The sequence below is a fragment of the Girardinichthys multiradiatus genome, chromosome 18 (genome assembly GCF_021462225.1).
Source record: "Girardinichthys multiradiatus isolate DD_20200921_A chromosome 18, DD_fGirMul_XY1, whole genome shotgun sequence".
NCBI lineage: Eukaryota > Metazoa > Chordata > Actinopteri > Cyprinodontiformes > Goodeidae > Girardinichthys > Girardinichthys multiradiatus.
Window position 1 is genome coordinate 11,634,852 of NC_061810.1, and position 15,816 is coordinate 11,650,667.

The following is a 15,816-nucleotide window of genomic DNA, read 5'->3' on the forward strand; positions in this document are numbered from 1 at the left end:
CACCCCTCAGACAGGCAGACAGCAGAGATCTTGTGAGCAGGAGATAAATAAGGGAGACATTTTACAGTTACAATAAGTACTTTATTGGATCGACAAAGCTGCCAGCACCTGACAGATAAATATCCAGATCCGAGTTCATCTATGTACAGCTTTTATGGAGACAACACAAACTGTTCCTTATGGATGTACGTCACATTTTCCAGTAAATAACATACTTTTGGGCTGGTTTACTTTTCAAAGCAGATATGGTCCCAGTTAAAAACATATTAGGCTGTTTGTGTATCTGTGGTAGAAGCCCTCTTCATTCTGTGTTAGCCTGTAATGTGTCACATGTGCAAATCATCAAATAGGTGCAGCAGTCCTCTGTGATCTGTGTCTGTGCAAATAGACAATCTGGAATGCACAAATGTTATATACAGTAGATACATTTATTCAGTAGAAGAAAAGAAATGACATCTGAAATTGAGTGCGATCTGTCTGATCATATTCTGCAAAAAACAGATTAAATACAATAAATGCTTTACCTTATATTTTGTTAAATAGCCTCTTTATGCATACATCATTAGCTTTTTCCAGAATTCTTCATTTTCATTTGCATTATTCTGTCATTTTTTGGGACTTCTGTATTTCTTTAAACCTTGCCATATGCTCTTCATGTGCAGGACAGCTGTGCAAACATATACGCAGGCTCCAACAATTAACGTCATCCATTCAAAAACCACAAATAAAAGAGCTACAGAAGCACACGACACCAAAATGTTCACATGTTCAGGTCATGCCAACGCAAACCACAGCCGGCTGCACCAGGAATCCCCGTCTTCAACACAAAATCAAGGTTTTCTTTGTAAAGTTTCAGCTTGTTCTTTCACCAAATTACCCAATCTTCATCAATGTGGTTTATTCTTTAAATCATGCTGATCTGCATAGATACAGAAGCTTAAACAGACAATTTGGACACTGACAGCAGCACCTTCTGTTGTCCTATTAAAGTTCAAAATGGCTCTTGTTATCCTTACAAACAACCCGTTGGCAGCAAGTTTCTCTGTGTGTCTGTGTCCGTAATTTCTATTGAATTCCTGAAGAATCTTTTCAAAGCTTTCTGTGAACAGCACCGTCATTTCGTAAAGGAGCCACCTTCGGCCCCGCGTCTCAGGCCACGCCTGTCCCTTCATTTTAGGAGCGATATGTCATCTGCAAAGTCCCCGTGTGGGTGGAGGCAGCGAGCGAAGCGCCACTGGCACACCATGAGACACAGAGGCAGCATGAAGAGGGCGCAGATTCCCGCCATGATGTAAGCGATGGTCATCAGGGTGGACTCGTCTGTCTGCGGGATGTTGTAGCCGCAGTCTTCCAGGTCGACGCCGTGGAACGGGCCCTCCACAGAGGCTGTGCGAAACTCGTCGTGCACTAAGAAGGGAAGAACATAAACATGAAGGATTAAGATAACACAGTTCTTCTATCTCAAAGATTGTTGCCATCTTTATTTTCTCTTTTATGCTTTATAATCTTAACTGCAAAGATTTGCAAAGGTATTCATACCCATTGAACATTTTTATATTTTGTCACTTCACAACCACAAACTTCGGTGTGTTTTACTGAGATATTATGTGATTAAACAAACGCAGAGTAGTATTGTTAAGTTCATGAAAAAAGACACATGGTTATTGACATTTTTTCCAAATCAAAATCTGAAACATTTGGCATGTCTGCTTTACTCTGATATCCCAAATAAGAAACCTCAGGTGATCTGACAGGACTACTATTAGATGTGCACCCTACAGATCTGAAGATTGGTTAGATGATAGCCATTGTTATAAGAAAGCCATAAGAAGTTCTGTTCGCACAACTTGAGCAAAGGTGTGGGAGGAAGATGATGATGATGCTCTGGTTAGTGCACTTTTTGGCCTGCATGCAAAAGGTATGTGGAGAGAAACCAACACTGCACATCACTCTGAAATGTGATCTGAAATATGATCCCCATGGGAAACATAGTGGTGGCAGAATAATGCTGTGGGGATGCTTTTCTTCAACAGGGTCAGAAAAGCTGGTCAGAGTTTGTGGGAATATTTAGATCAACATTAAATGGAGGACCTGAGAAGACTTTAAAATGGATGTTTCATGATCCATCTAATCGGATCAAGCTTGAGTTCTTTAGCAAAGGAGTACAGAGGAGAATCTGTCTCAATACTTCAACATTATTGTTCACAGACTTCCTGGCAAACTCAATTCAATCTGACTGAGACTAAGCAGTTTTATAAATCAGAATGGGCAAACATTTCAGTCCCTAAATATGCAAAGCTGGAAGAAATATACCCAAAAAGAAAGTTTTGCTTCATATTTATGGACTACTTTGTGTTGGTCTATCACATAACATCCCAGTAAAATACACTACGGTCTGCTGCTGGAACCTGACAAGATGATTAAAGATTGAGAGGCATGAACACTTTTTAAGGCCCTTTCCTTCATCCTCTCTCTGTCCGCTCCTCCTCACCATGACAGGTGCTAACGGCAAATCCAATGCGTTTCTTCTCTCGGTCAAATACGACATAGAAGCCCTCCATGATGACAGCCCCCATCACCGTCCCGGTGCTGGACTGAGATACAGCAAACTTATAGCAGTCCTCCTGAGCAGAGGCGACATCCTCCACCGGCCGCAGGTATTGCTGCATAGACGAAAACAACACAAACGGATAAGAGGGCAGAAGAAAATGAAACATGGCTTCGGATGAAGATACATATTGCGACTTCCCAAAAAAGAAAGCCTTTTTATGTAGACGTTGTCAGTTGCATCAAAATCATTCATGGATTTAGCAATACCCTTACGAGGCTGTGAAAAAGTATGTGCCCAGATTTCTTTTGTTTTTGCTTTTTCTGTCACACTTAAATGTTTCATATCGTCAAACAAAATGTAGTATGAGACAACGATAACCTGAGTAAATTCAGAAATATGGTTTTAAATAATGATTTCATTTATTAAGGGTAAAAAGCTTTCCAGATCAACATAACCCTAACAAAAAAAGCAATCACCCCCTTGTTTAATTATGATTTAACTGTGATTAGCCACATTTTTCGAAAACTGAGTCTCATTAGACAAACTTTACAAACAGGCCTATGCAATAAAAACCATTCCCAGATAGAACTTGTCTGACAACATGAAGTGAGTTAAAAGATCTGAAAAAGCAACACATTATGTCCAAATATAAAGATATTTAAGAAATTACATCTATTAGCTTGGAAAGGGGTACAAAGTCATTTCAAAAGATTCTGGACTCCAGCGAACCACAGTGAGAATCCACAAATGGATTAAACATGGAACAGGTGGGGCGAGCCTACAATTCATCCTGGAGGTCACAGAAGAAAAACATCTAACGCGCTGCAGGCCTACCTTTCCTCAGCTCAGCTCAGTGTTCAACATTCAAGAATAAAGAAACTGGTGAAAAATATTCTGTGGACTCCAACTTTTGGGAAGGTGTGCATCCTGTCACACCTGGTGTAAAACTGACATAACATTTCAGAAAAAGAACATCACACAAACAGTGAACCATGGTGGTGATAGGCTGATAGTCTGAGGCTGCTTTGCAGCTTCAGGACCTGGATAACGTCCCTTAATTGATGGAACCCGGAGAAGCTGCTTTATGGATAGGCTTTTGTCCCCTAATCAATGAAATCATTATTTGAAAACTGATTTTTATATTGACTCAGTGTATCTTAGTCTGATAGTAAAATTAGTTAGACATTCTAAAACATTTAAGTGTGACAAAAAAGAAAAAGAGAAGAAATCTGTAAGGTAGCAGATACTTCTTCACAGTGTATGCATTGACATTTTGCAGAGTTGTGTTTCTTATTCTTTTTTTATTATGCTTCTTTTACATACAGATAAATTAATCAGATACTGGTGTGTCTGTCTGTGTATGTAAGCAATGCTAAGGGCACACACTGCCAAGAAAACTCTGAGCGCTGTGGGAAAACCTTCAAACTTTACCTTTTTGGGTGCTGAATAATTGAGGCCTTTTTGTTTACAGGCTTTGATGTTTCCTGCAACGCTAGACAATTAATTTTTTTCTTGTTGTCCAGAGCTAAATGTTCCATATGTTCCACGGGAAAGAACACTTAATGAACATTGGCACAGTCAAAATAGTTCTTCATATTTTATTTCTAGCCAAACAAGCTGCCTTTGCATTTCAGATTCAAAACTGTGATAAACAGGTGGCAAAGAAAAATAAAAAATAAAGATGCAATAGCATAACTGTCCACTAGAGGGCAATAGGTCCGGTTTTAAACTCCCACTCAGTCACACCACTTGACGTGCTTATTTGTATGTTTGGTATTAGTGACTCAGATGCAGTGTGGTTTTCACCTGCAACAAAAGTTAGAACAGAAACGTGAAGAAGATTCAAACTTTCATAGTGTTACATCACATGGTAGCAAGAATATTTACAAGCTACCCACAGCTGCGACTACTGAGGCCTCCATGAGCTACCTAGAAGAGTTTTAATAACTTTTAACTGCTTCTGAAAGCCCAAAAGAGTTGCTCCTTTTCTTCTCAAGCGAGGAGCTTTAACTTAAAGAAGGATTACGTTTATGTTCTGCATGAAAATAATCTACATCCAGAAGCCCGAGAGCACTGTTACCTGGGGCAGGATGGAGATTCTGAAGGACTGGTTGCGGTTTTCACTCATCAGGTAGAGGGAGATCACTGGAAAGATGTGCCAGGGTGTAGTGCCAGCCTGCCAGCATACCAGCTGCTCCCCGAGCCAGAACCCAGAAGGAAACTGCTCGGTCTGCAAAATAGGATCAGAGAGAAAATGATTAGTTGTTCAGTAAAAATGAGGGATTTGAGTTATTTTGGGTCAAATAAAGATGGTAACCGTAGGTCTAGTTTACAAAAGACTGACCGAGGAGGCTGCTTCAATAGCCTTCACTGCAGCCTGGAAGACTTTCCTCGGAAGTCGAAGATTGGTGGTTCCACTGTCCACGATGCTCTTATCATAGTTGTACTGCAGTGCACACATGATGCATGTTACCTAGCTTTATAGATTAATAATCACAATTTCAAATTCTTTATCCCTGGATAAAAAACGTACCTCTTTACAGTCCATGTTAAGGTCCTGCCCGTTCACCTCAATCCTAACAATAATGACCTCATAGTACCACTCCCTGCGGATGGGAGTGTACCACAGCTCTCCAACATACAGTGATGAGTCCACTCCACCAACAATCTAAAAGCAAAGGAAAAACTGAATTAATCCAGTGCTTCATAGAAACAGAACACTACATGGTTTGTGCCTGTGTGTGAGTCACCATGCTGCCACCAACTGTGGAGCTGCCCAGGGATTGGTTCTGGGTAAAGCCTGCACCGCACAGCTGGAGAGAGAAGAGGTTGGGGACAGATGTCTGACGAACCAAAGAGTCAAAGAAAGGCTCCAGTGTCTCGTCCGGCTGGAAGACAGAAAGACAAGCGTCATTATTTGGAAAAGCTGTGAATGACCAAAGCATCGACTGTTTTTAAAATGAATTGTTTAATCTTACATTTACTGCTTCATCAATAATATAACCTTCAACTGAATGCAGCTAAACAAGCCCATACTATGATACTTCAAACGCCATGTTTCACATTGGTATCAAGACTGTTGAAATACATAAATTTCTCCTCTACTAACATCTCAGATTATAATCCCAAAATGTAAAAATGTATCTGTGCAGAATAAAGTGGTTTTCTGGCTACAGCAGGGGAGGTTTGGTAATCTGCAGGTGGATTGGATCGATCTAGTTGGAAAACAGAAACAACCTTGGAGCAGGTCTGCCTAACACACCACTGTTGTAGTTATTAAAGTTAGATTTATCAAGACTAGTTGATAATGACACATAGTTTAAAATTTGGGAATAGAAACACATAAAATTGGGACTGTACTATGGTTAAACTAAAATCACAAGCTGACCTTTTTTAAATTGCAGCCTGCTTAAATTTTCTCCGCCTGCTTTGCTCACAATAACTATAAATCATTATGACCAAATTCCCAATAAAGCTTCTCTCATTTACATATTTTCCTGCTTCAGTCATTAGAGAGCTAAATGGATCAGATTTAAAACAACTACATTTGTAACTCTGGACACTTTTAAAGTGCTACGAGGTTGGTGTTCCTCTTCGATAAAATCGTTTTTATTAGAGAAGAACACATCAGCTGACAAAATAGTAATCCGACTAAATCAAAGACAGTATCTGTGTTGACATTTCAGCTATACTTACATATAGGAGGGTCTTAGAGAAAGGTTAGGAGCAGAATAATGCATTAAGTGTAGGTTCGCTCCTCTGCTGCACCTGCAAACCCACCTGGTAACTCCTATTAGTTAACTTTTGCTTGACAAGGCATGTGCTTCCTGTTTATAATGTTTTGCTTAAAGAAAAGAAGAAGCAATTACAGTCAAGTTTAAAGAAAGTAATAGGAGAGCCTGACATTATTAACATCAGGGGGTCTAAGGAATGCTTGAGCACACACACGCACAGCAGTCACCAAGTTCTTACCTTTGGGTTATAATGTTGCAGCACTGTTTCATAAATTACTCCCACAAAAAAAAAATCCCTGTTATATCTTTAGTTCACCTCCAAACAGAGCATAGTTAAATAATGGCAGGATAAGCTGTGCATGACTCAAGTTGGTCATATAAAAAAAACGCATCGTCCTGTTCAGAGGTATCCCAAAGGTCAATGCCTGAACACATTCATACACAACACTGGTACTAGTGGTGCAACTCATTTTAATCAATATAACTCATTAGAACTGTAGTTATTACCAGCAGGGAACAAAGGCAATAAACACTGTTATTGCGAGTGGGAATAGCCACTTGCAATAACTACAGTCAGGGCTGGTGAAGGGGGGAACTCTTCCAGTTGCACTTAGCTGTTGCCAACATGGCTATTTTAACTTCACAATTCTGCTAAAAATACAAAAACAACTCTACTCCATAGACTAAATGTTGGTATAAATCTTTGTTAAGTAATCTCTAAAGGGCTAATTAAATTTTATTACCCACAATAGTGCAACTGACGAGAAAATACTTCAGGTTTACTTCATTTATTCGAATTGATCTCTCGCAGCTCAAAACTGAAATTGTTCCCAGGCACTGAAAGAACAAGTCATAAAAGCTTACACGAGCTATATCAGCATAGGCAAGCCCCAGGATTCCTTCCCAGTTTGATCCGTTGATGAAGAAGCGGTCTGACTGGGTGATTGCGGCGACGTTGGCACGCAGCGTGGCATTGGGGCCGTGTGGCACAGAGACCAAATCCGTGCCCAGCTCCCCCTCCCAGCGGCCCTGAGTGTATGGAACGTACACACTCCTGCCCAGGTCTCGGTATGAACTGGATCTGTGCACCAACACAAGAGAATACATTTTGTTATTTCTGCAAGTATAGGTGTTCACTGAGTGTGGCATTCAGAGCCTTGGCAAAATATTCAAAAGTCTTGAACTTTACCACATTTTGTCCCATTACAACTAGCACCTTTGAAGCCTTTCATAGGGAGTTTATGAGATTAAGCAACACAAAGTAGCGCATAACTGTAAGAAGAAAGGGAAGGGGGTTTCAAAATTTTGAAAAAAATGGCGTGCATTTGTATTCAGCCACCTTTTGATGCCGTTACAGCTGCACATCGATTTAAAGGTCTTGAAACACATTCTGAGTTGGATTTAGGCCTGGACTTTCACATGATATGCTTTGATCTAAATCTTTCCAATGTAGCTCTGGCTTAACCTTTGGAGTTGCTGTCCTGCTGAGAGGTAAACCTCCACCCCGGCCACAAGCCTTTCCCAGCCTCTAAAAGGTTTTCTTTGAGGATTTACCAGTTTTTCGCTTCATCCATTTTCACATAAACAATGACCAACTTCCCTGCCACTCCTAAAGAAAACATCTCCACAGCATGCTGCTGCCAACACCATGTCGGATTAAGGGTAATAAGCAGTTACGCTTTTCTCTACACCCACCGAAAAGTTCAATTGTGTCTCATCTGTCCAGATAATGTTTTTCTACATATTTGCTGTGTCCCCTACACTGCTTTGGCATACTTCGACCTAACCTAATAAAGTTGTGGAATTTCTCCACAACTTTATCCCTGATGTTTGTTGAACAAACTGCTGAGACCTTCACAAACCAGCTGTATTTGTACTGAGTTTAGATCACACACTGATGGCAACTGTCAGCACTTATTTTTATTTAGGGCTGACAGAGTAAAGGGGGGTGGATACAAATGCCAGCCAGACTTTAAAAGCCAGGTATCTTTTTCCTTTAAGTTAACATGCATGCACTGCTTTGTGCTTAGCTGTCACATAAAAGAAACAAGAAAATACATTGAAGCTTGTTGCTGGAGCATGTTAAAATGTGACAAAAGCAGGGGTGTGAATACTTTCTCCAAGGCACTTTGTGTGTAACGACTGAGGGACAACTCACAGTGAACGATGGTAGTATCTGCGCAGGAAAGGATGTGCAGCTGCCCCGACAGCAAAGTTGCTGCTTCCTGTGTCCACCAGGATATTTAACTAAAGAAAACAGAGAGACCCAAAGACACCTATTAATGTGTAATGGCCAGTTGCTCTAAAGACCAGCAGAGACATCCTAATATGTTTATGCTCAACTATTTTCACCATATCATCTTTTCTTTTGTTTTAATGCCATTCGATTCTTTCCTTCTGACCCAGATGTCCTTGTCTGTCCCCTCTCTGTCTACCCTCCAACCCTCCCTACCTCTCAAGTTGCGTATTCTACTCCCCCTCCCTGCCACTTCCTCCTCTTCCGTTTGCATCTCTATGTGAGTATCATATTTTGCGCAGTCAAAACAGTCAGCGAATGTGTGAATGGAGCGCAGAGACAGACGCTCGTGGAGACAGAAATACGCTACTCTTTGATGCTTTATTAATGCATGGATATTTCACAGGCCATCAGATTCCGTTGCCGTGTCAGTGACAGATCATATGAAAGACTAGGAAGTTTGTAGTGAGGAGCGGCACAGTGGCACAGAAACACCCAGACAGGCAGCTGCAGAGCTAAAGCAAGCTGCTCAATTATGGATTGGCTCTTAAAATATCCAGAGAAGTGCTACTGTCTCAAGGCCCAGGCCTGACAGCCCAGAATAAATCCCAACGCTGTCTACCTTCTTCTCTTTCTAATACACACACACACAAACACACACACGCACACATCCACAAGAATAATGCACGTACAGCCTACAAAAACGGTATCCTCACAAGTTACCAGAGGCCGTCATAATGCTGAACCCTGTGTCTTTCCTCTTCTGGACAGAAATGTGCTGACTGTCCAGGGTAGAGCTGCAACTTTCAACTCATGCAAGCGCTCACATTTAGATGACCTCCTGTCCTTTCTGGAAGAGATCCTGTCTGTTCCAGCAAGTACGATGTGAGCTCGTGGCTTTTAAAGGGATATTATGGAAGGCTTTACTATTACCGTGTTGTGTAGGGTTAGGGCTATGTTCCTGGGTCCAACCCCCTGCCATCAACTTCTCTCAGCAGCCCAAATAAATTCATGTTAGATCAATTGGCCACCTTTATCAACCAAACGTTCTATCCTGCTTGTCTCTGTGTTGCTCTGTGATGGACTGGAAACCCGTCCAGATTGTACCTCTCGCCCGTTGACCACATGGATGGCTGGTGCCCATCTACAGCTAAGAGGGAGCCGACGACACCGCCCCCACACAGAGGTGGGTTTACAGAATCTTTGAATGGACATGTCTAAAGCTCAGGTCAGTATGAATCAGAGTGCCGGTAGTTAGAACCCAACTAATTTAAATAAAATGATCTTAAAACTATGTTTAAATTTCACAGTTTTCGTTGAGGAAGTACCTTTTTTACAATTTTGAGGGCATTCATTTATTTAGGTGCCTGCAGTTGTAAACTTTCCTAATTTCGTCTCAGAAATATACATGAAAATCTTCCGCAAATAAAATATATGCAAATGTTTACACCGTTGTTATTAGTTACATTTTAACAGATTACTTTTATGCTCCTTTGTCATTTTTTTTCTGTTACACTGAAAAGAATGATGATACAGCTATGCAGTCCCGTATCATCCATCTTTACCCACTTTTCATGTGGGATCATGAAGAGGGGGGCTGGTACCTATCTCCAGCGGTCATTGGGTACAACATAGACAAGTCGCCACAGCACAATGCCAAATCAATATCTTTCATTTCAAAATATTAGGGAGAACTATTTAAGGTCTATGACAAAAGCATTTGCAGAGTTTTTGGTTCGAAAACTGACATTAAAAATTTGTTCCAAAGGTTTTTATTTTAGGCCATAAAGCAAAGAGGTCAACGAAATTAAAAAGGATGTACAGACTTTGACAGGCACCACATAAAGTCTTTTTTTTCATTAACGGCATTCATATTGATTGTTTAGGGTCAGAGGTCATGAACCTGGTGGGATTCGGGCTTCCATGGACGGCGCAGTAATTGCATTTGGTCTATCAAACACTACAACACATACCCTAGATGGCATGGTCCTGAAATTAGCTTGATTAGAAGCACCTAAGTAGGAAAACAAATGGGGCTTGAGCGAAGCTTTTGTAAGTCCATATGACTGGTGGTTATCTGAACCTCACAGTAGAGGTGCACCAAGAAAACAGCTGCTGGCGGAAACAGTCAACTCCCAGTTTGACTGGCCCTGACTGGTGGTCGACTGGTCTGAAACTCCAAAATCTGACCGTTTTGTAGTCAGTGAACGAACTACACGGTACTGATCCAAGGAATGCCAACAACACTGTTCATCGTGCGAAGCTGTTACTGGGAGAACAAGTATCAATGCTAGCGATTTTCAGTATCATCATGTGTTTCAAACTAAAGTCAAAGGCAGTACAGAGATGTAAATGTTATTTCAAAGAAAACTGTATTTTCTAGGACATCTAGAGACAATTCTGCAGCTCATTTAACCCGAGAGAGCGAGACTTTCAGCAGATAATAGGAAGGTTGAATGTTTCAAGGCAAAGTGCTCTGTTTTATTCTTTTAAACTTTCACACTCAAAAGGCATCCTTTCAAGTTAGTGTAAGAACCTAAAGTCACATGACGACACACATTAAGACAGCTGTTTTAGTAAAGCTTACCACAATAATTACTAATGTAAGAGGGTAAAGAAAGGTTTTAAATGTCAACTCCATAATCTTGTTGTCATTGTTTTCAAATAGTAAAACCTTGTTTTACTGCAGCTCTTCTTTCACACGCATGGAATATGACGATCCCCCTATTGCTAAAATAAATAATTAATGGGAAGTTAAAGCTTTACAAAGATTGGGATCAGAAATCGGCCAGAAAATTGTGATCGGTGCATCTCTAGCCTACAGTCTACCATCTACCTTTTCTGAAAGCTTCAGTGTCTCTCAGATTTAGTGCCACTTACACTGAGCACTCTAAAGCCTTCTGTCTCACTCACCCTGTCTCCTCTCTCTACAGTTAGCCTTTCCAGTGAATTCCCAGTCTGACTCCCACATCAGTCTTACTACAACGATCATCCACTTCAGTTTTCCATTTCACCACTCCTTGCTTTCTTCACTTCCATCCTTGGTCCTCGCTCGTTTTATTCTCTTCCTTCCTCTGCTTTCATTCATCCATTCAGTTTGCCCTCACCTCCGTCTCCTCCCCACAGCGACTCATCTCTGTCTGATTCTCCTCTCCTCTGCCGTCACCCTCTGTGTGCCAGCCTGCGCACCACAGCTGCACCCAGCTGGCAGTCCTTGCTCCGCAGAATTAATGGTTCCATTATCTGTCTGTCTCTTTTCAGTCGCTTTCACACACAGGCCTTCTGTCATGGCAGGGCCAACCCACAGACATGGACAATCAGAAGGTACATTTGAAGGACTTTTTAAGTGTAACTTCAAAGTCCAGACATAAATGTAGAAATATTGACTTTAATGCCTGTTTTAGGAGTGATGTAAGATTGCTGTAATTTCCCTTTATGATCACAAAATTGCTACAAGCCACTAGGGTGAATACAGTGCCTCCATTTATTTAACCTTTTCATGTAGTCAGACTATATTAACATTAATACAATATTTAATATTAACATGTCATTAATTATAATCAGCATCATGACATATTGAATACTATTTTATTCAATACAATTCAATAAAGAAACATTCCTGGAATTATATCACAACAAATTCTACAAAACACAAAGGGTTGTCCTACAGACAGCGGACTTTTCTTACCTTCTGCGGAGGTGAGCCCAAGGCCATCTCCACGTAATATCCCTGACCGGATTTCCCACGCAGGTTGTCGATCATGTCCACAAAGCTGACGCCGCCCTCTGCCGCTCCTCTCCGCCTGCGCGCAGGAGACTGGCTCGCGGTGCCGCGTCGCCGTGTCGCGGCAGCGGCCGCAGGCGGCAGCGGCGGTGACTGCTCGGCGCGAGCGCCTTGCCGCAGTGGCACGCGGATGGCTCGAGTCAGGCCCGAGGAGTCAGGTGCGGGTTGCCCGCAGCAGAGCAGACTCAGAGTCGTCCATATGAACAGTGTCGTGAGGCGGCGAGGCGGCAGCGTTGCCCCGTTCATGTTTAAACGCGACTCGGTTGAATTTCTGTGATGTTTGGCGTTGACTTTGTGGCGCTGCTTTCAATTGGACATCCAGAGCGAAGCAGCACGGGAGAACAGGTCAGCTGGGGATGATGCTAAAACGACGACTAAAACCATTATGGCAGTTGACCCACAACGCGACAAGGCACTAGGTTCGGTTTGATTTCTCTGGTTTTAGTTGTTCAATAAAATCAGTCATTCTAATAGACTACACACTAACCTATGGTGACATCAAATCGTCCTCACAATGAACGCCCAGGCTTGCTCGGTGTCAGTTTGAGGCGACGCATAAATCACAGGCTCTTGGTCTGTGTATCAGCAAACCGCAGGCCTGGGTCTCTTTACCCGGACATCTTCGTGCTAAATGACCGAAACCATCGCCAGAAGGCAGACTGGCTGCAGTAATCCGCATCCTCCTTGTTTTCCGTCCAGTATTTCCAGTCGTTCACCACCTCCTCCTCCTCCTCCATCTACTCCGCCGCATCCTTCAGATCTCCGAGGGGGCAGGCATCAATAAAGCCAAGCTAAACTACAAATCCAAACTGTTTCCCGGAGGACTTTTCAAAGTAAGCCGCCTGGTTCAGCTCAGTGTTTTGGTCTCTCACAGAATACCAGTAATAAATCGGAACCAACTTTCATACAGAGACGGGATTTATTTACGACTCTTTGCTGGGATCTTGTGGATCCGTTCCCTTCAAAAGACTCGCTTTTTAAAATTAATTTATTAATTTATTTATTTATTTATTTATTTATTTATTTATGTATTTATTTATGTATTTATTTATTTATTTATTTATTTATTTTAAGAAGCCTCATTTTATCTTAGAAAAATTACCTGGAAAATGATTTAGTAAATTGTATGTGTATCAGAATAATTCAAATTTCCCTCCATTATTTATTCTTTTGATGGGATATCAGGCTTTGAATTTATTTTTGAAATACTGATTAGAATTGCTAGTGGCATATATATGACCTTTGATTTTTTTTCCTTTTATTTATTTTTTTATTTTTTTACCCAGACTTAAAATAGATAATTCTCGGGCCAAAATTTCATCTTGCTCTCATGGGGTGCCGTTTGTCACACAGTCAAAAATTGACAGCAATATTTTTTAGCTATTTAGCCTGCCATAAGAGAAAAAAATGGGGGTTAATTTTTCAAAGTCATATTTTCACCATGTCATTCATACATTTGTAAATGTCACAGTTCTAGACTAAGTATTTAGCTTGTTAACTAAATATTTAGTTTGGACCTAAATATTTAATATGTAAAATAAATAATTTTTCTTGCTAACTACATATTTTACTCGAAACTAAATTTTTAGGTCTAAGCTAAATATGTAGTTTACAAACTACTTGTTTGGCTGCAAATTAAATATTTAGTTTGGTGCTAAATGTTCAGTTTGCAAACTGAAAATTTATCTAAGACCTAAACATTAAATATTTAGTCTGGAACTGTGACATTTATAAATGTATGAATGATATGATGAAAATATGACTTGGAAAAATAAACCCCCATTTTTGTCTCTTATGACAGGCTAAATAACCCAACATATTGCTGACAAAGTTTGACTGTGTTACTTTACAAACGACACCCCATATGCTTTACCGTTTTTGTCATCAGAAAAGGTCCTCCAGATGCCGCTGATTTTTCTTTGGCTTAGACAATTCTCTCTCTGTGAGTCACCAGTCCCTTATATTGTGTGTCATTGAGAACCCCGTACACCACTGTGTACAGTAGGCATTCATGTGAACAAGCACCGTGCATGGAGACTGCTCCACTCCTCGACTTTTACCCGTTCTCAGTCTAGTGCAGTAAAGAAGAAGTTAAGAAGAAACTCGGTTGTGCCATACAACTGGTGACCCCAGGCCCTCTGACCACCATCGGCAGAAAAGGAGGGTGAAGTCTCGCCCAAGGACACAAGAACTGAGACGGAGAGCAGATATTCGAACTGGCAACCCACCAGTTATAGAAAGAACCACTGCAACCTGAGCCAGTGTCGCTCCTTACATTATGAAGGTACACTGCAGGTGGTTACTGCCGTTAAAGTTGGTATCTGTTCCACATTTTATAATCTGGTTCTATCTTATGGTTTTTTAATGAGTCTCGCCTGCAACTGACAATCTCCAATTCCAAATTTTAGATATGTCGACTGCTCAGATCTCAACTGTTTCTTCTATTAAATAAAAACACACATTTCAGTGCTGTTGTACATTAGGACCATCTTAGATTGAGAAAAGTGTGATAAGCAGGACTGGGCAAACCTGTACTGACTCATTCTACAATGATTAGAAATGCTTTAAAGCAGAGACTGTGATCAGGGAAATCTCCATGTGAGACTAGATCAGTTATCAAATCAATATTTTGGGGGGTGTTCTTAATGCTTCTAAGTTAGATTTTAGTTTGCTTGTGTAACAGGCAACAAAAAAAAGGTCTCAACAGGGGACGCCATTCATTCAAGAACAGCCACAAGAAGTGACAGATTAAGTTGTACAGGTAGTAATGTTTTCTTTTGCATGGAGTTTGCATGTTCTCCCCGTGCATGCGTGGGTTCTCACCGGGTACTCCGGCTTCCTCCCACAGTCCAAAGACATGCCTGTTGGGTTAATTGGTCTCTCTAAATTGACCTTAGGTGTATGAATGAGTGTGTGCATGTTTGTTTGTGTGTTGCTCTGCGATGGACTGGCGACCTGTCCAGGGTGTACCCTGCCTCTTGCCCATAGACTGCTGGAGATAGGCACCAGCTCCCCCGCGACCCACTATGGAATAAGCGGTAGAAAATGACTGACTGAGGTAGTAATGTTGGATATTTTCTGCACAAACATTTAAACATGGATGACAAAGAAGACATCAGCTGCTGAACTGTGGTGAGGGATGACAGTAAGATGGTCTCCCAATTAAATTTTATTTAGGGCCCCGTTTAAACTCTGCCCTGCTCTACTACTTGATAGCTCCTGTTGAGGTGTCTATAACAAGTCTGTCCATTTTAGGCAGTTCTAGTAGCACCCATAAAAGATTGCAGGCAATATGAAACGTGTTTAGCTATTATTACCAGGTAATTGCATAAGACATGTTGACAATGATGTCACCATGTTTACGTAAACAAATTAAACATTTAAAGCACTATACCCAAACCCTGTGACTAAGAGAAAATTGCTGAATGTGTTTTATTGTCTTTTATTTTGATATCAGTCAGTTCGAGCTCTTGCCTGGTTTCCAGGAAACATCCAGAGAAGCGCTGTATCA

At 41.1% G+C, this 15,816-nt stretch overlaps 1 protein-coding gene across 2 annotated transcripts; it reads right to left on the reverse strand.

Moving 5' to 3' along the window:
• Positions 1 to 59: 59 nt before the first annotated feature.
• Positions 60 to 13,055, reverse strand: bace1 (beta-secretase 1). Of its 2 annotated transcripts, none has more exons than XM_047392509.1 (9): positions 12,210 to 13,055; positions 8,444 to 8,532; positions 7,150 to 7,366; positions 5,302 to 5,439; positions 5,085 to 5,219; positions 4,896 to 4,997; positions 4,632 to 4,781; positions 2,492 to 2,663; positions 60 to 1,407 (listed from the first exon to the last, which is right to left on the reverse strand). In XM_047392509.1, exons 1-9 carry the CDS (start codon positions 12,549 to 12,551, stop codon positions 1,169 to 1,171), a joined length of 1,584 nt encoding a protein of 527 aa, XP_047248465.1. In that variant the 5' UTR covers positions 12,552 to 13,055; the 3' UTR covers positions 60 to 1,168. The 2 variants fall into 2 exon arrangements, with proteins under 2 accessions (XP_047248465.1, XP_047248466.1); XM_047392510.1 differs by lacking the exon at positions 12,210 to 13,055 and adding an exon at positions 11,629 to 11,746.
• Positions 13,056 to 15,816: the final 2,761 nt, after the last annotated feature.